The 20,337-nt window shown below is 45.9% G+C and overlaps 1 protein-coding gene across 1 annotated transcript in view; it reads left to right on the top strand.

Annotated features, from left to right (window-relative positions):
- Positions 1–2,469: 2,469 nt before the first annotated feature.
- The window catches only part of BMPER (BMP binding endothelial regulator), a 186,437-nt gene continuing 168,569 nt past the window's right edge, over positions 2,470–20,337 (top strand). The window contains exons 1-2 of the mRNA XM_054385040.1: positions 2,470–2,587; positions 3,476–3,561. Of these exons, the coding sequence (XP_054241015.1) occupies positions 2,470–2,587; positions 3,476–3,561 (204 nt within the window). The remainder of the gene's footprint in view (positions 2,588–3,475; positions 3,562–20,337) is intronic.

Here is a 20,337-nt window from a genome sequence, read left to right as displayed (position 1 = left end):
TTGTTACACTGGGTGTGGTTAATATGTAATGAATTTTTGGACCATCACAAGGAGAAGATTTGATGCCCACAATTATATTAGTAGCTTCCTGTGGTCATTGTCACTGGAGAAATTGTTAAGGCTCATTTATTTATTTATATTTTCTACAACTCTTGCTTTAGAAGGGTCATGGCCATGGTGGAATTAGAAATGGGGGAAAGGCAGCTGCTGATTGCAGACAGAGAAGTAAGAAAAAGCCAGTTGGCCAAAAGATTGAGTACATCTTTTCTAGTATAAAAAGGAAACATTTGGATGTATGAAAAATCCCTTCTGGAGTAGGGCACAGTAATATGTACCTCTACAGGGTCATCTGTGTTTAAAATGTAGGGAATTGTGAAGACATTCCCCAGGAGAAAAAAAAAAAATACAGCCAGATTACACATATTTATATACTGAGTTTGTTTTATGTGTGGAGCAAATTTTGTGTCCCACTTATATTTTTAGGGAATAGAAACTTTTAAAAGGGAATAGATCCCTTTTAATGATATCTAAGTATAATTTGCCTGTGCAGCTTCAACCTATAGAGGCTGAGGCTGGGGGATAAAAGCAGACTTTCTTTTCTCACAGAGAGGGATTTTGCTAGTGATGCCTGCAGATTTGCTAGTATCACTTTTCCATAGTCCCTGTTATTGGAGGAATTTTAACTCCTGTAGGACTTCCTACCTGAAAGGTGGGTGACAAACTGTGTTGGAAATGAGGTGTACATCTCTTGTTTATTGTGTTAGAAATGAGGTGTACATCTCTTACAGCTGAGAACAGAGACAGAGGGCTTGGCTTCTGGGTTTTGTTCTTAAAACGAACATGCATATCTAATTGTCTTGCATCTTACTGGGAAGTTAAATGCATTTCAAGTACACCTGTAGGTACCAGCCTGCCAAGCATCTGATGTGCCACTGCTGTAAGTGTGTGGTTTTTTGTTTTGTTTTGTTTTGTTTTTTAATAGCAATTGACATCCACCCCCAAAGAAAGAAAAGAAGCACGTGAATGAATCTGAAAACATTTTTCTGCCAGCCATCAGATTTGGTTGTTTCAGAGAACATTCATTTCCCTACATGAAACATCACAGTTTGAAGGAAAACGCCTTGTGCAACAGGCATGGGAAGACCTGTCACAGAAAACCCTCCTGCCGCACGCCACGAGTGTGCCCGTCCAGACCACGCGTGTGTTTCTGCGTGCAAAAAAACTTCATTTTGATGATGCCTGTAGCTAAATATTGCCCAAGTTTGTACCGAGGAGAGCAAAGCGTGGGACAGCGAAGGGAAAGTGTTAAGGAGGAGCTGCGAAGGCTGCAGCCCGCCGGGAAGCGCGGGACCGAGAGACTCCCACGGCAGGTCAGGCTCGGGAAGTTGCCCCAGGAGCTGTCACCCAGCCGCTCCCCACCCCTTCAATGGAGGCGGTGAGAGCCCAAATTCCCCTGAGCCCCGGGCCGGCAGCCCTGGCAGGGAGAGGCAGCTTCGGGGCCGGGCGGGGAGGGCCGGAGAAAGTCCCTTCGCGAGGCAGCGGCCCCGGGAAGCGGCCGGCTCCGGCTGCGGGAGTTTGTGATGCGGCTGCTGCGAGAGAGAGGGCAGCACCGGGCACGGCGGGGAGCCGGGTGGGGATCTCCGCCGCCCCAGTCGGGCGGGCAGCCGGGGAGCGGAGCCCGGCCGCGGCTTTTCCGCGGGCAGGTTCCGTGCGTGCCCCCCACACCGTTCTCTCCCGCTGTTCCTTCCCTTTTCCCGTTCGCTGACGGCCGTAAAGCGCGCGGCGAGCAGGCGCTGACACAGGCCGGGCTGCGGAGCCGGGACGAGCCCGCCGGAGGCAGCCGCCGCTCTCTGCCCAGGTACCAGGATCGGCGCTGCACCGGACCTGTCCCGGGATCCACGCTCATTTCTCCTCTTGATTCTCTTTTATCTTTCCTTCTTCTTCTTCTTCTTCTTCTCTTCTCTCGTCCTCCTCGGCTCTCTCCCTTTCCTCCCGCCCCACCCGCCGAGCGGCCGCGGGCGCAGCCCCCGACGCCGGGGCCAGCCCGGGCGGTGCTCGGCGGGGCCAGGGAGGGAGTGGCCGGGCATCTCCCAGCAGAGAAACGGGGTCTGGGGCTGGCAGCCTGTGTGCGCCGAAGGGGAGGGAGGCATGGGGGCCGGGGGGTGCCGGAGGAGGGACTATGGGGAGAGGAAGGTATAAGAAGAGATGCGGGCAGGGGAGGGGGGCGATGGAAAGAGGGGGTGCGGGGCCGAGGGGCAGGCGCTGACAGCTGCTTTCCCCGCACTCACAGTCCCCTCCCCCGGTGCCGCCGTGGGGTGGGACTCCCCGGCGGGGCACTGTCTCCCGTCCTACTCCCCACCCCCGGCTCCTAGGGTCGGTTCTGGGGCGGGTGTGCTGGGGGCGGCTGCACTCCCCCACCCGACGGCGCGTCCCGGACGCAGCCCCGCAGCCAGCGGCAGCCGCGGGACCATGTCCCGGCTCGGCGAGAGCTGCCCGGCGGTGGCCCCGCGCCTCGCCCCTGCTGCCGCTGCCGTCCTTCTGGGTTCCCTCTGCCTCCCGGGGGTTTTGGCTTCCTCCCTGCTCACAGGTAAGGGGGCGCAGAGGGGCCGCGGGCGCGCAGGATGCGCGGTGCCCACCTGCCGCCTGGACCCACCGTCGGGCCAGGGACTGCCCGGCATTGCGGGAGGGGCGGATGGCTGGAGGTGTGCGTAAGCGCCTGTCTGGGGCAGGTGAAGGCAGGAACCATCCTTCTCTCCCCCACTCCCTCGCCTTTTTTTTTTTTTTTTTCCTTCTACTTTTCCTCTGCCCCCTCTCCCCCCTTTTTCCCCACTGCCTTACAAGGTTTGAATTTTCCTGCTATCTGGTGCATGGAGGGAAACGCTGAATCAATCTCTAGTGGAAACGAGGAGCCATTAGCTTACGAGAAGTGATTCCAGCATGACACAATATCAGCTAATCAGCGTGAGGGCCATAAAGGGATTTCTAATTCAATTCTGTTTGACAGTCAGCCTGCTAATTGTGACTCATTTGCCAGTTGGATGTTATGCATTGAAGAAAGGATGCTTGGTTTAGGGCTCGTGCTGTCCTCCTGGTCCAAGTCCTGGCAGCTCTCTGCCGATGGCAGGGAGCTCTGGATCTGTCGTTCCAGGAGTGCCCTGCTTTGCATGGAGTGCTCGTTATTCTCCACACGTCATCTGAGAAGAGCAAAAGCGTCCTTCTTTGCTATAACTGGGGCACAAAGCAAGGCTAGGTTGGTGCAGTAATAAAAGGCCAGTCATTTCCCAGCTCCCTTTGGACTCTTAGAGAAACACTGCACATCCTTGCATGTTTGAAAACGGGCACATGAAGGCCAGTTTTCAAATGGAAGGCTGGGAAGGGAGCAGGGGTGAAACGTGAGCACGCTGAGGACAGTTTCCAAAGGCAGCTGGGGGAGTTGAAATATGTCAGTGTTTTATAATTCTTCTTTCTATTTCAGGATCCGTTGCAAAATGTGAAAACGAAGGGGAAATTCTGCAGATACCATTTATCACAGACAACCCTTGTATAGTGTGTGTTTGCCTGGTAAGTTTGGATTTCAGATAGTAAGAACATTCAGGCCTCTGCCTAAAAGCAACTGCCCGGAGAGGGGAATATTCCACATAATCACATCTCGGGTGTCTCTGTCACCTTTCTGTGAGCACAGGGTTATCTCAGGGCTGAGCTAATGGAAAGTATTTTGATCCATGATCTGGCAGTAATTTCTTTGTCTTTAAAACTCTCGGGCACAGAGTTGTACATGAGTTTAATATGCTTTGTGGAGCTGCATTTGCCATGTGCGTTTGGAGGGAGAACTCTAATCCCAAAGCCAGGGGTGCACACCAAAGTGTATGGCAAAGAGAGTGAAAGGAAAGGGTTGGAAGTGCTGCTGCTTTGAGCTCCCACATGCTCAGGGTCACAAGCCAGTGCCTGAGGGGGCAAGGTGAAGGTTGCAGTGTGGTTGTCCAGGCTGTGCTGAGATGGCAGTGAAAACACAAATGCTGCTCTCATCAGACTGCTTTTTCCCAAGGATGACACTGCCTGCTGTGCTGGAAATTCAGTGGTTAATCATGTCGCTAGCTGGCACACATTTTGGGGGAGAAGCACTCCCTATCTTTGTAACTCTGCTTCGGGGTTAAGCATTTTGGGGGGCAATTCGGCTGGACAAAGCCAAAGCTTAGGAGATATTGAAAAGCAGTTGTTCTACATAAAACTTCCTACAGTATATTGAAAAGAAAGCCATGAACCATAATTTGCTGTTGAATGCAAAGAGAAGTGAAGACCAGAAAGCACAACCTTTTACATCTTGAAAGTTCTAGAGGAGCTGAGTGTACAGCACGTGCTCTACTTTAGGACTCAAATATCAAGACACCCTCTTCTCCCCTTCTGTTATTGCCATCAATATTCTCAGCATTAGCCAGCATTCTTATACATCTATAAAATATTTAATGGGTTGTTTCAAATTGCCTTTTAGAAGGCAATGCTGGCAACTGTAGGACCCTCATCTTGAGCCCCCCGAGGTCGATGTCTGCCACTGAGCTGAGTTCACCAGATTTTAAGGGAGGCACGATGACAGCTTTTTTTAGCTAATAATGCTAAAGAATAAGTTATTGATTCTTCCAGGCAGAAGGGGATGGGGGAAAGAGGAGCATGGGATGTGGTGAGTGAAGAAATCAAAGAGAAAACAGAAAAAGAGATGAAGCTGTGTTTTATCATGGATCACCTTCCCAAATATGTCTGCCACCACTCTTGCTAATGGAAGCTGGTGTTAACCAGCGAGGAAGCAATTTATCTGTGAAGGAGCAGAAGTTCAGTCATGGGCATCAGGGCAATAATGCATCAGGGTAAAATACTTGTGTTTATAGATCTCTCTAGACTTTGGCTTTGTTAAATCAATGAGCATCCTTTTAGTGCATGGACATGAAGAACTGCAAAAAACCGTGTGATGTAAGAACTCTAAATCGCTGCGGTTCGTAGGGTTTGCTTTAATGAAATGGGGTGCTGAGGGCATTTTGGCTCCCCTCTGTGCTTGAAGGATGCTACATTTTAAGGGTACAGAGCTCTAGAGAGTTACTGCAGTTACCTGCACTGGATATGCTCTCTTGTATTTCTGCTAAAGCATACATGTGGTCTCTGTTTCTTGAGTTGGAATCTGGGAGACCTGGTAGAGGAGAAGGAAACCAGTCTGGAGATACTGACTGCAAGGTGCTGCAGCATCCAGAGCCATGACTTATTGGACAGCCTGTTACTGAAATCTTTGTGCAGGCGTTTTCCCACAAAGGAAAAAGATCAATTCTAAGACATCTGGGGAGAGCAGAATCAAAAGAAACTGTGTAATGATTTGCAGCCAGGAGGGAAGAGTGAAGCAAGTTTCCTTACATCCAACTAGAACTATCGATTGTTTAATAGCAATTCACTGAGGAACTTTCTCTGGAAGACTGATCATGCTCTTCAAGGGCAAACCTGATGGATGTTCATATCATAAGAGCTGAGCAACTAAAAAGAGAGCTTAATCAGCTGTTCCAGAAAGGAAGCAATTGCTTCTGTCCAGGAGAGGAGAGAAAATTCAACAGAGAGCACTTTTGTTGAAAACGCCAATGAAGTGAGTGACTGAAGCAGTGGATTGGGTTATGGCAGCTCTCCCCTAGCAGTGATACATTTCCATGACTGCCATAAATAACTGCACGGGTTGTGGAAATTTGAACAGCTCTGGGAAGAAGAAGAATATCTAAATAACTCCCTTCCAGGACTTTCCCTGCCTCACAAATGAGAGAAGGAAGAACTGAAATGCAGGACCTGAATTATCAAGTGTTTGACAGAACTGACTTCGTGGGTTGTGTCCTGTGGAGTGTGGGAATGCATCCTAGCAAGGGGCAAAGAGGGATGCAGCATGTGCAAAGCAAGCCTCAGCTTTCTCCTTAGAGGCTAAATCATCTGGGAGGGCAAAGCAGGAGTAAATGTGGTAAAACCTGGTAACTCATGAGTAAGTTTCATTAAAGCAACAAAGACTGAAAAGAGTGTTAGAATTCCTTATACTCCATGGAGAGGTCTTGGTAAGAAGACCAAACCCAGAAATTGTCTTTTCTCATTGATTAGCAGAGACAGGGCAAACAGAGCCTGGGGGAGGAGCTTCTAGCTCTTGTTTTAGACTTACTGGTGACATAACCCCCTGAGGAACAGCAGTGAGGATCTCCTTGAAACAGCCAGACAAGACAAGTTCATTGTTAAGCATCTGCTGTAACGTGCAGAAAGAGAATTGGTGGTGTGAGAATTCAGGCTGGGGGACCTGTGTTGGAGATGTTATTTGTAGTGCTTTAAAGTCACTCACTTCTGAGGTATAGGTAATGCTTTGCTAATAAAAAGGCACTGCACCCACCATGAGATAACTCTGGTTTGGACTTCCCTGCTTGTCCAAATGAAATGTGGTGAAGTGCAGGGAACTGATGCTTGCCCTTAATGAAAGGCAGCAGGTCAGACTAAGTGTGTGTGTGTGTAAATGTACACTTGTAGCTCTGTATGCAACAGCTACCAGGTGAATGAGCCACTCTGCTTATAACCTGGAGTTCTCTGATTTGCAATTTATACATCTCTACCTTATGGTCTTAGCAATGGCCACAAGCTTGGTCAGTTTAAATACCTGCAGGACAAAAGTTTCAATGTGAGCTTTTATGATCACAGCACTTAGCAGCAGTGTGTTTCTGTTCAACTAATCATCTCTAGGCACTTAATAAACATGGATGAATTTGCTCTCCAAAGAACTGGTCATTAATTATAGCTGACTGCAAGAAGCAACCTTTTTTTTTTGGGTGGGTTTGGTTTGGTTTTTTCCCCCTTTTTTTTAAGAGAGAAATGTCAAAGTCAAGGAAAGATTGTGGTTTATCCACAAGGAATTTCTCATTGAACTGTGATGAAAGCTCCAGTCTCCTAGTTCCTGCTCTAATGGTCTGACTACAAAGCCATCCCTTCTCACTTCGTGCACTTTCACTTTGTAGGTGGATGTGGGTGGTAGAGTCACAGCATCAACACTCTCATTTATTTTTTTGTCTGACAGCAGGCAAGCTGCACACATGCTGGATTTTTGATGTGCCTGCTCTCCTGAGCTGCTTGTGAGGCATGGATGGGCAAAGACAAATGAAAGCTGACTTCATGATCCAGAGGTTTTTTAGAGCTATGATGTATGACTTGCTGTTGCTGTCCACAAAATGCTGGTAGAGCTACTGTGCTTTGGTCTTCTGCCCACTTTCACTTCCAGTGTCTGTGGTTCCACATCTCTGAGGGGATACTCTGTCTCCGAAAAGCTACCACACCACCTGGCCCTTTTTGTAGGGACTCTGGAATATATTCCAGAGATCCTGGAATAGTGCAAAGCAGGCTGGAGGCAACTGAAAAGTACCTGCTTTGCTGTGCATTCCTCTTGTGTCCTGCTGAACACAGGAACCGGAGAAAGCATTGGCACCCTTGGTGTGTGTAGAGCTGATGGGTAAAACAGAATCACAGAGGATGCTCTGGAAAATTGTTTTTCTTGAAGCTAGGTCACGTACAAAGCACAGGACAGCCTGCTTGTGGAGTGCCATAGCTGAGTGTCCCATTGCAAAGGCTTTTTTTTTTTTTTTCCAATGAAAGGATGGAAAATGAGGCTGCAGCAAGCTGTCTGTCAGAGGAAGGTGAACAACAGAGGAAATGCTGGATGGGACAGGCAGCAACAAGGACCAAGTCGACCAGCTCTGAAAAAAAAAAAAAAGAGCTATTCAAAAAAACCCAGGGAAAGAATTATTTCAGATAATTGTGGGGTCCTTGACAGTACAGAAAGAAAAAATATATTAGAGCACATATGGTTGTGAAATTATTTTATGCTTAGTGGTCAATAGTAAGGAAACCTCAGGTTGTGCTAGCTTCTGAAAATCAAAGTAGTGAAGCCGTGGGTTATGAAGTTGACTGAAATGAGTTTGGGATTTAAAGAACTTTTCTGAATTGGCAATGATGATTATAGGTAAAAATATTAGATAATCTTGGTGATTGGATTGATTATATTGATTCAGTTTGAGAAATGAGATTCTTTTAGTCCAGTTATGAAATGCTTTGAGACTGCAAGCAACTATAATTGCACCACCTAATGCAAAAAAAATTGCCTTCTATAAATATTCTCCACATCTGTGGAGTTTAGTTCAGTCCATAGGAACATTTCCCCCACCTTGTGCAGTTTGAGGAACCCAAGCATGCACCATATGGCAGATTTAGAGCTTTGTATTTCAGATGTGGGAGTTTTTGGGCTGAGGGTAGTAGAGACACAAGGAAATACCTCCTCAGTAAACCCCAAACTTTATAAATGTGAAAACACATCTTGCTAAATTTTAGACTTTTTTGTATATTGAGGTGTACTGCAGCCAGCTCTGGAGCTCTCAACACAGAAAGGACATGCACCTGATGGAGCAGGTCCAGAGGAGGGCCACGAAAGTGATCAGAGGGTTGGAGCAGCTCTGCTATGAGAGCAGGCTGAGGGACCTGGAGATGTTCAGAGAAGAGAAGCTCCAGGGAGACCAAATAGTAGCCTGCCAGTACCTGAAGGGCGTTACAAGAAGGCTGCAGAGGGACTGTTGACAAAGTCCTAGAGTGATAGAACGAGGGGCAATGGCTTCAAACTGGAGAAGAGCAGATTTAGATAGGATGTTAGGAACAAGTTCTTTACCATGAGAGTGGTGTAACACTGGAACGGGTTGCCCAGGGAGATGTTTGATGTGCTATTCGTGGAGATATTCAAGGTGAGGCTCAGCAGGGTTGTGCACAACCTGATCTAGGATGCCCCTGCTGACTGCAGTGGGGGCTTGGACCAGATGAGCTTTGGAGAGGTCCCTTCCAACCCAAACCTTCTATGATTCTATGAAAGTGTTAAAGGAAAATGCTGCTAACAGAATGTTGGGGAAAGTTTTGATTAGATGTCTTTTATGTGGGTGTCAGCATAGAAAGTAAGCTCCTTATGCTGGAGTTCAACTCTGGTACAAGTATGGTAACTGATGGAGAGCAGCAGAGTTTTTGTTGGTCCAGCTTTTTGGCTGAAAGGTATCTAAAACTGAAAATAGAAGTAGGCTCACACCTGATATTATGGCATGAGCTCTCAAGAAATACAGACTTCAGCAGGCACGTGGAAAAGACATAAAAATCCTTCAGTGAAACGAGAACCTGGGCATAATTACAGGACAAGAATGTAAAAACACCACAGAATTAACTCAGCCTGAGTTAAAGTGGTGAGTGCTGAGCTTTTTGAAGGTGAGATGAGCTCATCAGTGACCCAGATGAGAAGCAGTGGTGCCAGTGGTGGTGAGGAGAGCTGTGTTGTTTCATGCTTGTTTCTCAGCATCCACACGGACATTGAACACATTGCCAGAAGCAAGGAGAGTTCCAGGAATAACCTACCCATTGTTTTAAAGGGAAGGTACCACAAATGGGAGCTGAAGGAGGACAGGTGAGAAGCCAGAAGTGCAAGGAAGAGAGATCAGTAATGCCAGCTAACAGTGGCCTTCACATTGCAAGGGCTTGTTTGGTTTATTTTCTTCCAGAGAATGAAGGGCTTAATTTTCAGCATGTCCTTCTGTGGGGAGAAAAGGTCTTTTATTGTTGTGGGGTTTCTTTTGTTTATTTTTTTTCTCCAGAACAAAGTGAATTGTGTCAAGAAACAGCTGATAAAAGCCAGTACTGATCTTGACAAACCTCAGGGAATGCAGTGCCATCACTCCCCACCTTTTTTTGGTTTGTTTGGTTTTTTCCTCCTTCCAATTTTCAGTTGCCAGTTTGTGCAGTTCTAGCAGTGAGGGGTTCACGTTCTTCTCCAGGTGCAGGGCACATTCCATTGCAGTCAGGCCATTCTCCCAGTCATCATGGTCAGGCTTCTTGATGTCCTGCAAGAAGATGCGTCCTCCCCTCAGATTCTGTAGCTTCATCAGCTCTCCCTTTCCCTCATGCTTGCACCTCAGGCTTGCCAGCTGCACCTGAGGAGCGGTAATCATATGTCTCAACCTTTTATCACCTAAATCCAGAACAGAAGGAAATAGATGTGAGCCAGAAAGTGTAACCAAGTGTTGGAAACCTGAGAAAAGCTTGGAGAGACAGAAGCTGAGGAAAGGAGAAATCAGAGCTGCGCTTGGCGTGAGTTTTATTCGGCACGAAACATCGTTCTGGAGTTTCAATTTCCGCTTTTAGGTCCGAATGTGCAAGGTAGAATTTGACCTTTGCTCATAAAACAAAACAAAAGTGATGTGAAATTGGTTGTTACAAGATCTAGTGTTCTACCTAGCTAGAGCAGTGAAACCCAGCGCAAGCAAACCAACAAATGGAAGGAATGACCTCAACCCTTGGGTCCTCCCTGCACCCCTCCCAGACACATCCCCCTCCCAGCTCCTCACTGCAGACTGAAGCAAGCAGGCTGCTAGGTTTGCTGGGGTCCTTTGCCTGTGCCTTTGGTTTAGAATCATAGAATTGTTAGGGATGGAAGGGATCTCAAGGATCAGCCAGTTCCCACCCCCCTGCCATGGGCAGGGACACCTCACACCAGAGCAGGTTGCTCACAGCCACATCCAGCTTGGCTGCAAAAACCTCCAGGGATGAGGCTTCCCTGGGCACCCTGTTCTGGTGTCTCACCACCCTCATGGTGAAGAACTTCTTCCTAACAGACAATCTGAACGTACCCATTTCTAGTTTTGCTCCATTCCCCCCAGTCCTCTCACTACCTGACACCCTAAAAAGTCCCTCCCCAGCTTTCCTGTAGCCCCCTTCAGATATGAGAAGGCCACAATAAGGTCTCCTCAGATCCTTCTCTTCTCCAAACTGAACAACCCCAACTCTGGCAATCTGTCTTCATAGGAGAGGTGCTCCAACCCTCTGATCATCCTTGTAGCTCTTCTCTGGACATGCTCCAGCACATGGCACAGTGCAGGAGCTGAAAGTGCACACAGCTAGCCTGGGAGCAAGTGTTTGACACGTGTTTGGTGAAGATGGCAGTGTTTAGTACATCAGGATTCAATTGTTGTTGCATCAAGGTATAATGCAGCCCAGATGCCTTTTAGTGGAGTAGTGAATATTAAAAAAAAAAAAAAGAAAAAATCATCAAACAATTCTTTCATACCTATTTTATTTAATTTAATCTCAATAGTTTACATACTTGAACTGCAGAATCTTACTAAGGTTGCATCTTCTTTCAATTTAAATAGTCTTGGTCTTTATTGCTGGATAATATAATCAGCTTTCTCTTCACCCACAGAAATAGCCAAGGGACACCAAAAAAGAAAAAGAAAAAAAAAAAAAGCCTGTGAAACAGTAGTGTACTGCTAGTTTTCATCCCCATATTACTGCAAAAGACAATGTTGTTTTGATTGGTGCATGAAGGCTTCCTGGGAACACAAACATGCTCCAACCTGTTTGAAAGCTTTATTAGTTTTTACCCAGTTTCAAAAAGATACAAATGTATGTGCCATCTCTTATAGGAAAAAAAAATACATATATACACCCACCCAAACACCCCCCCCAAAAAACCCCTCAAACCTCTGAAAACAAAACCCAGCCACAGCTCCATGTCTGGTGCAGCTGGGTGTCCCATATGTGATTTGTCATGGAGACCATACATCCAGTTCTGGTGTCTCCAGCATAAGGACACACAGCTGTTGGAGAGAGCCCAGAGGAGGCCACAAAGATGATCCAAGGGCTGGAGCAGCTCTGCTATGAGGATAGCCTTAGGGAGCTGGGGCTGTGCAGCCTGGAGAAGACTCCAGGGAGACCTTGGAGCTACCTTCTGGTACCTGAAGGGATCTTCCAGGAAGGCTGCAGAGGGACTTTTCATAAGGGTGTCTAGAGACAAGGCAAGGGGAAATGGTTTGAAGCTGAGGGAGAGCAGGGTTAGACTGGAGCTTAGGAAGAAGTTCCTCAGTACAGGAGTGGTGAGACTCTGGAATAGGCTGCCCAGGGAGGCTGTGGCTGCCTCCTCCCTGGGGGTGTTGAAGGCCAGGTTGGATGAGGCTTTGATCAGCTGAGTCTAGTTGGGAGGTGTCCCTGCCCATGGTGGGGAGGTTGGAGCAGATGCTCTCTGAGGTCCCTTCTAGCCTGAGTGTGGCACACCCCTGCTCAGGTGTGTTTGCCTTCAGTTTGCTCTGCCATTTAGTTTGGAGACATGGTTCATGGTCATGTGTGATGGCTTATGGAAATCTGCAGGCTTGTGGAAGCTGTTTCATGTTGTCCTCAGACCACATAGGACAGTGAAGAGTTCACAGTTTGGACGTTTGTAAGTCAGAGTCAGCTGCATTGAGCGAATAGAACAGTGCTGAAATGCTCTTGGCAGAACCCTGCTGGGAGAGAGCTGGTGCTGTGACACTGTAACAATGGAGATCCTATCCATCAAGTATGGAAATGAGATTCTCTTTGGCATAATTAAAGGATCAAAGAATTCAGATATGGAAAAAACAAAAAAGCATAAATAATAATAAATAATAGAGCACAGAAATGCCAGAAACTAAATGGAAAATGTAAAATAAGTTGCAAATGCCTTTGGAATGTGTCTACAATAAGTGCAAAATGGATCAGTCTCAGTTAAGGTACCCTTTTTTTTTATTGCCAATAAGAAAAACATTATTAAAGAGCTGGTCCAATATCAAAATGGCATTTTAAAAGCATACAGTTACCTGTATATAGTTTTTATTAGCTTTCAAGTTTCTTCCATTGAGTTGTTAACAGCCTTTTTAAGAGTTATGGTCCTGTAAGTGAATGGCTTACAGTGTCAGGGCTTCTGCTGTTCTGCTTTGTGCTGCTATATAAAAATAGTTTTTTTTTTTTTCCCTCCCATTCTCTCCACCAAAGATCTGGTTTTATTTCCTCAGCATGTTTTAATAGAAATTTTTGGAGAGAAGAGAAATATTAAGTAACAACTCCCTCCCCTCCCTCCCCCCCCCCCTCCCCCCCGAAAAAAAATCCAATGAAAATGCAACCCTTTTATATTGAACTTATGGTCAAATAAAAGGCCATTGTGAAGAGAAAAAAACAATATTGTATAAAAGCTTTTACCTGGAATACTACTATTAAAATGACTATCATACCAGTACTTGCTCATATTGTACCTAATAACTGCTGTAATTACTTCCTCTGAGGCCTCCTGCCCTCTTCATCTCGTGCATTAAGCTGCAGCTAAAAACATTCCTGGTCTGACCCTTTGTCTGATCAAGCTCTGGGCAGCATTTTGCATCCAGCTCAACTGAGTGCTGAGCTCTGCATCCAAGTACAGCATGGACTCATCCCTCATCATCCCCAAGAGCTGACTTCTGTGTGCCAAGACCTGGATTTCACATACGTTTTGTCTCTCTTTCCCATTTATTTATTAGGGGTTTTTTTTCCTGCCCTTTTTTTTTTTTTTCCCCCATTTCCATCCTGGTTTGGAATCTAGACAGTGGTCCAAAATGGGCTCTTAAACTAGGACTGTGTAGCACCACCTCACTGAGAAAATGTCTTCATGCATTGCCTCATGATTTGCATCCTCCTTGCTTGGTTCCTCATCCATTCTGCACATCAATCTCCTGGCTCTAGTTTTCATTCTCAGAGTATCTTAGATTTTTCAGAGATGGAAGCATCAAAAGTTCCACCTCAACATGAGGTAGAACTTCTTTACTGTAAGGGTCACAGGGCACTGGAACAGGCTCCCCAGCGAGGTTGTGGAGTCTCCTTCTCTGAAGACTTCCAGCCTGGTCTGGATGTGTTCCTGTGTGACCTGTGCTGGATTCTCTGGTCCTGCTCTGGCAGAGGGGTCGGACTGGAAGATCTCCACAGGTCCCTCCCAACCCCTAACATCCTGTGAACCTGTATGCTTGTGCTGGGAAGGGCTACAGCAAAAGGCAGTGCTATGAAGTAGCATCAGGGTGGGAGATCTCTCTGCTCTTGTGAGCACAAAGGATGGAGATGTGATAAAATGCCATTCAGCAAAAGGATGCAAAAGATCTGAGGTCTTCCCTGGCAACCTGAGGTTCCAGTTTTTACAAGTCTTGGTTGTTTTAAGTATACCTTTCTAGAAAACTTCAGTGTTAAGGATTGAATCACACTGTCTTTAACCCTGCATTTTGCTCTACTTAAGTGGTTACTCTGCATGAAGCTCCAGAGCAGGTCTAGTTCATGCAGGGTATTTTCAGTCAGTTGCCTGGTAGGGACACTGCCTTATACCTGCATAACCCCAACCTGCAGCATGGAAACTTTCTGTAAATCAAATACTTGGTGCAAATTCTTCAACCACCTATATGCTGCTTCCATTTCAGTTCTGAATTTCTCTGTGCTTCAATGTCCAGAGCTGTGCCAGACTCGAGCAGTTGGAGATTTTTCCATTGCTGCTTCACCCTGAAGATCAGGTATTGGAATCACAGCAGTGTTCAGGTTGGAGAAGACCTTTAGGATCAGCAAGTCCAACCATTAGCCTTGGGATGCAGAGGTTCTCAGTGTAACTTCAAGGTGGGTCCCAGTCTGAGCTGCACTCTTGGGTTATGATCTGGTTGTGCACTTACTGAAGCATCTCCAGGTTGTGCTGCTTGGAAATCATTGAGGTGGGAAGGAGCCAGGCAGGGTGGCTGGGCTTGAGATAAGGCTATTAGCTGCAGAATTGCCTGTGGGACCTAAAAGACTGATAAGAGCAGCAGGCTCTTACTACAGGGAGACTGATGAGTGTTTGATTGTGACAGGGAATATATTTTTTTCTGTATATGGCAGTGCACAGCTGACCATTTTCATATTTAGCACTTTGTCCCCCCCCAATTCTCAGTGCTGGAGCAGTTAACTGGGTTAGGTGGATTGGTGATTCAGTCTGGCAAATGCTTTTGATTAAAATAAATGAATAAAATGATGTTGGCAGGCAGGATGCAAAGCATGCAAGGGTTTTAGCCTGTAGACCAAGAGTTGGTGGATGAGTTGTTTGGAAAAGCAGTGGATAAAAGAAAATGCTGGACAAATAAAAATCATTATATATTAAAATGTTGATGGAAGAGTAGTGTCAGAAACCTTAACAGATGCATGCTTGAGGCATAGTCTTTCTATGCACTAAGTGCTTTCAGCATTTCAGGAGAAACTTGCTGATGTGGAGACTTGAGATGCTGCATAGTGCACTGATACTGAACCAGAGCTTGTTTAACATGAAAACATGGAGGGAACAGACAAAGCATGCAGTCTGTGTGGGGAAAAAAATGTCTGTGTATGTCTGATTTAACTTGGCAAGGTTTCAAGCCCTTAAAAGCAAAAACCATTTGACCCAAAAATCGATCTGAAGTGGAAATGTAAAAATCAGATAGAATTCTAGGCTGTGATAGTAAGAAATTTTGAGTGGTTTCATGTCCTACTTGTTCTAGGAAGGGTGCACACTGGGCACCTAAAACTCTGTGTAATCGTTTGGGTATAAAGTTAATATCTTGGCATAATTAAATAAATCAGTTCACATATGGAACTATGCAAAGGTGGGATCCAAAAAGGGTAAAAGCAAGCAAATCACCTGCAACAAAAAGGAGGTTGGCTGGAAAGCAGCTGTCTAAAGGTGAGAGATGGGTGGGCAGCTCCAGCCTGTTGGCTGGGTGTTACCCCTTATGGAGAAGGCAGCACAGAAACCCCTGGTGAGACAGCTTGTGTTAAGAGTATGTGGGTGTGATGTGACTCCAGGAAAGCTATGTATGGAACCAGGAGTCTAGAAGGCTCTTAAGCATCTTTGGGGGACTTTAATGTTGCTACTGTGTGTTTGTGGACAATCTGTGATTGTGGCCACAAAGTATTGTTACCATCAAAAGATTTAGGTCAATCCACTGAATAGTGCTTAGGTTGGGCTGCTGGCCCAAGCAGCCCATGCTCACTGCCTTGTGTTCTCCACTGAGAAGACAACTCAGAACAGAGATTTCTTAGAGGTGGCCTGCTGAGCAGAGAGCTTACAGGAGCTGCTAGGAATGAGATCTTACTCTAAACCCCTGTCTCTGAGGCCGAATACATCCCAGTGTACCATTTAGGGTTCACTGGGTGACAGGAGCAGCTCCTCTTATGTCATGCAGCTTTATACTTAGAGGCTGTGGGAGAGAAGCAGGTTATTGTCCAATATATCAAGAGTCATGGAGACAGAGTGGTGATCTCATCCTGGGCAGGAAATTTTCTGTTCTCTAGACTAGAGAAGTGCACTTCAATTGCCATGTGAAATGCAGCACTGTAGACAGACTGGATGAAAGGTTGTTCCTCTTCCAACCTGGACCAGGCTGTGACTTGGCAATGAGGACTTTCTTGTATTGCAGAGGAAGGTACTGCTAATGAAAAATTAAATTTCCAAGATTTCAAATGGATGCTTCATAGTATTCTTCACTTCAGCCTCAGGTTCTCATTTTCACATGGCTCTTGAGTCTCTCATCAAGAAGAGTCCTTCTTATGCTAAAGGTGTGAGACCTTTGGATTTCAGACTCTTTCTACCTCCCCTGTGTTTCCCCCCTGACTCCCTGGGTAGTAGTGTTGCTGACTGAGTTCTTGCTCTTCTTAGTGCTGTATCACACAATGAAATCATCTCTGGCTGCCTTGTGAGCCCTGTGAACTTCCAGCCAGGCATAATCCCTTTCCTGACATTTGAGTCTCATTAATTGAGTTAACAAGATGCTATCTGTGCTCCATACTTATGTAAATATAACCTGCTAGCAGAGATCTTAATGGCACCTGATACATCACACTGCCTTTATACCTACCAAGAGGTATCATTGCAGGAGTAACTTCCCAAAGCAGGTTGTGTTCCTGGTCCCATGAGTCTCTTCAGAAGCTGTAAGAAACGCTGGTGGTCAAGGCCAACTGCTCAGATAGCTTTCAAGTGTCCCACTGGTGACTGAAAATAATTTTGTCAGGATGACAAATGGCTTCTGCATTCCACGTTCACCTTTGAGTTTCACTCTCATGTCAGCTCCATTTACTTGTCAGAAACAGGTATTTTTTTTACTTCCAGCAGTGCAAGTGGGACAGGGGAATGGAAGGAGTGAAGAGAACACAGGCTGAGGGGGGAAAAAAAAGAAAAATCTGCTTCTATGGCTTCTATTCAATGTATTATTATAGCTGAGATTTGCAAGCTTTGGGCATACCAGAATCTGTTTGTTTGTACATGTGCAAAACAGAAAGAAGGGAATTTGCTTTTCAGAAGTGAGAACTGTCCCTGCAGGGCTGTGATTATGCAAAAAACATGTTTTAACCGCTGGATTTTTCAAGCAGAAAGGGGTTGTGCAATGTTAATTTCTTATTTTTGGACAGTAAACTTCTTTCCAGAGCAGCATTTAAAAATAACTGTTTAATTAAGTGGGTCTCCTCAGTACATAGGGCACTGTGCATGTTTCTGTGCCAAAGAGCTCTGCTCAAACCCCTGAACTCATGTGGGTGGTTTCATTGACTGCAAAGCTATTGTCATGTGCCTAAGTGATCACTGCTGTGAATGAGGGCTGCTACATCTCACCCCAAACCAGCAAAGGCCAGGCCACAAAACATGGTCAAAGTCAGCCTGAGGACTGTGAAAGTGACTCTGACAGCTTTGGCTTTGAGTTTCCTCTCAATGACTTCCATATCTCCTTTGTTTAGTTCACACGTCAAAATACACTTTTTCTCCTAGACGCTGCAGTGTTGGCTGAAGGCTTGAAAAGTCACAATCTTGACTTAATTTGGCAATGCAGCTGATCACAACCAAGGAAAGCTTGTGCCACCTTCCTTCTTTGCAGCTGATGGAAACTTTGCATGTCAGAAGCTTGAGTAGATATGAAGTAGAAACACATCGTGGCAGAAACCTTCCTAACTGAGCTCCTCTGACCTTGGAGCCTTCTCTTGCTGGCACCAACTGGATGACTGCTGCCATGAGATGCCCACCAGTTAGGATTTCCAGATGCCCCTTTGAGGTTTTACTACTTTCAGGGGAGAAAAAGAAAAACAAAGTGAGATCCTCTGAGTTGAAGGCAGCATTAAATGATCCCCCCAAATTCTTGCCCTCTTCAGGGAGTGTGAGATGCTCTTGGTCCTTGTCTCTTCTCACTTCTCTCTGGGAGAGGAGCTGGGGGATGCCCCTTCTCTTTGCAGACTTTGAATAACCCCCTTTGTTGTGTGTTTTTTTGTTGGTTTTTTTTTTTTTCCCTAGTACCATTGTGTAGCACAGGCAAGATCACATAAGAAAACAAATGCAGGGGCAGGACTCAGTTTTCTTGCAAGTTCATTAAACCAGCAGCGTCTGGAGGCATCTTGCCTCGAGTTTATAATAGAAACCAGACTCGTGCTGCTTTCTTTTGGGCTACTATTTTTATTTGCTTGTTGTTCCTCAAGTGTTTTGGTCCTATTTCAAAAATTGCTTTGATTTAATGAAGAGGGATTATTTATTTATTTGGTTGGTTGGTTTGTTTTGCTGCTTTCCAGTTTAAAACTGTGCTGCCGCTGCGAAACTTCTAGGAGTCCCCTGGAGTAGGAAGCTAGGATTGACAGGGATTTTCCTGATGAAATAACATTAAAACAACGACAGCAAAGTGTAGATTAAAGAAATTTGGTAGAAAATAAAACCCTTCCCCCTCCTCCAGCTGAGATCTCCTGTTGCTGCTTCTGGCATGCATCACATCTTTGAGGATACAGTATCATGAGAAAGCTGTCACTTGGTGATGTATTAGGGTAATACATCACGAGAGCATCGTTGCTGGAGAGGATATGGGCAGTAAAAGACATGATTCTGGCCAGACAGAGCAGCAGGGGACCTTGCCTTTTTTCCTTCTCTTTTCTTTAATCTAGCCTTGTTTTTGTGTTGTCCAGAAGTGGGTTTCTTCATGGGATACGACTTGTTGCAGAGTAAGTTAGGAGGCCCATTGGGCTTTTTAACCTCTTTAAGAAGTACGTGGCCTCAAGGGCTGCTTTGTTCAAAGTCTGTAGAACAGGCTCAAACTCAGAACTAGGGCATTTACCACTGCCTGGATGTCTGGTGTAGTTGCAGAGTGGTTGAGTAAGCAGACTTCAGAGAGAGAGGAGGCAATAAAGATTCCATGACAGGTAACTATCGTCTGGGCATTTTATTTGTAGGTTTGTAGCCTGTAAAAAATGTGAAGAAATGGTGTTTATAAAATAACAGTCAATGCATCTTTTTAGAATGATTATCAAATGGAGTTTTCATTTGCAGCAGTAGGAGAATCACAGAATGTTAGGGGCTGGAAGGGACCTTGAAAGATCCAGTCCAACCCTCCTGCCAGAGCAGGATCACCTAGAGCAGGTCGCACAGGAACACATCCAGGTGGGTTTTGAATATCTCCAGAGAGGGAAACTCCACAATCCCCCCTGGGCAGCCTGGTCCAGTGTTCTGTCACCCTCACAGTGAAAAAAATTTTCCTCCTGTTTCCATGGAACTTCCTATGCCTCAGCTTCCCCTTGTGCTGTCATTGGGCATCATCGAGCAGAGCCTGGCTCCAGCCTCTTGGCACTCACCCTTTCCTTACTGATAAATATGAATGAGGTCACCCCTTAGTCTCCTCTCCAAACTAAAGAGCCTCAGCTCCATCAATCTCTCCTCATAAGGAAGATGTTCCATTCCCTTAATCGTTTTTGTGCCTCTGTGCTGGACTCTATCAAGCAGCTCCCTGAGGTCCTTCTTGAACTGGAGGGCTCAGAACAGGACATAATATTCCAGATGTGGCCTCACCAGGGTAGGGTAGTGGGGGAGGAGAAAAATTGCTGTTAGTCAGAATTTTGGCTGTAATAGATAGGAGATACAGTTATCCCCCCCCCCAAAACCAGGAATTCTGAACCCATGCACTCAGGCTTTGAAGTATTTTTGTATTGTTTTTATGGTTTTGGGTTTTTTTTCTCATTGGCAATGCCTGCTGGAAAATAAGCTGAATGCAGTCTTACAGGAGCAGGATGGAGGTAGTTAAGACATGAAAGTAGGCTATGGTTAGTGCACTCTTTAATGAGACTGAGTTAATTTCTGAGGTGGGACAGGATGTGACACTGATCTAAAATGTGTTGGATTCGAATGACTGAAATAATTGATTTGAAACCTTTGGCCCAATCTGCTTTACCCTCTCTGAAATCAGCTTGATAATTTGGCAGTGCCATCTTCATCAATCAATGTTGCAGGAATTTACAACAATTTGACTCATAGATGGTATGAGCAAACTTCTGCAAGCCACCCACTATGACACTTAAGGCAGGGGGGGGTCATCAGAGCAGTGTGCTCCAGGAGCTAATACACCCAGGCAGTGGTGCTGAGCTGCATCTGCTGACTCCAGCTGTGTGCAGGTGGCCTCTTAATCAAACTAAGGTAGAAGATGATTTTATGGCTCTCAGCTGCCTGTCACTTCT

The sequence above is a fragment of the Indicator indicator genome, chromosome 11, assembly GCF_027791375.1.
Source record: "Indicator indicator isolate 239-I01 chromosome 11, UM_Iind_1.1, whole genome shotgun sequence".
In the NCBI taxonomy this organism is placed as follows: Eukaryota; Metazoa; Chordata; class Aves; order Piciformes; family Indicatoridae; genus Indicator; species Indicator indicator.
Note: the sequence above shows the minus strand (reverse complement) of the source record. Positions and strands in the feature narration are given on the sequence as shown.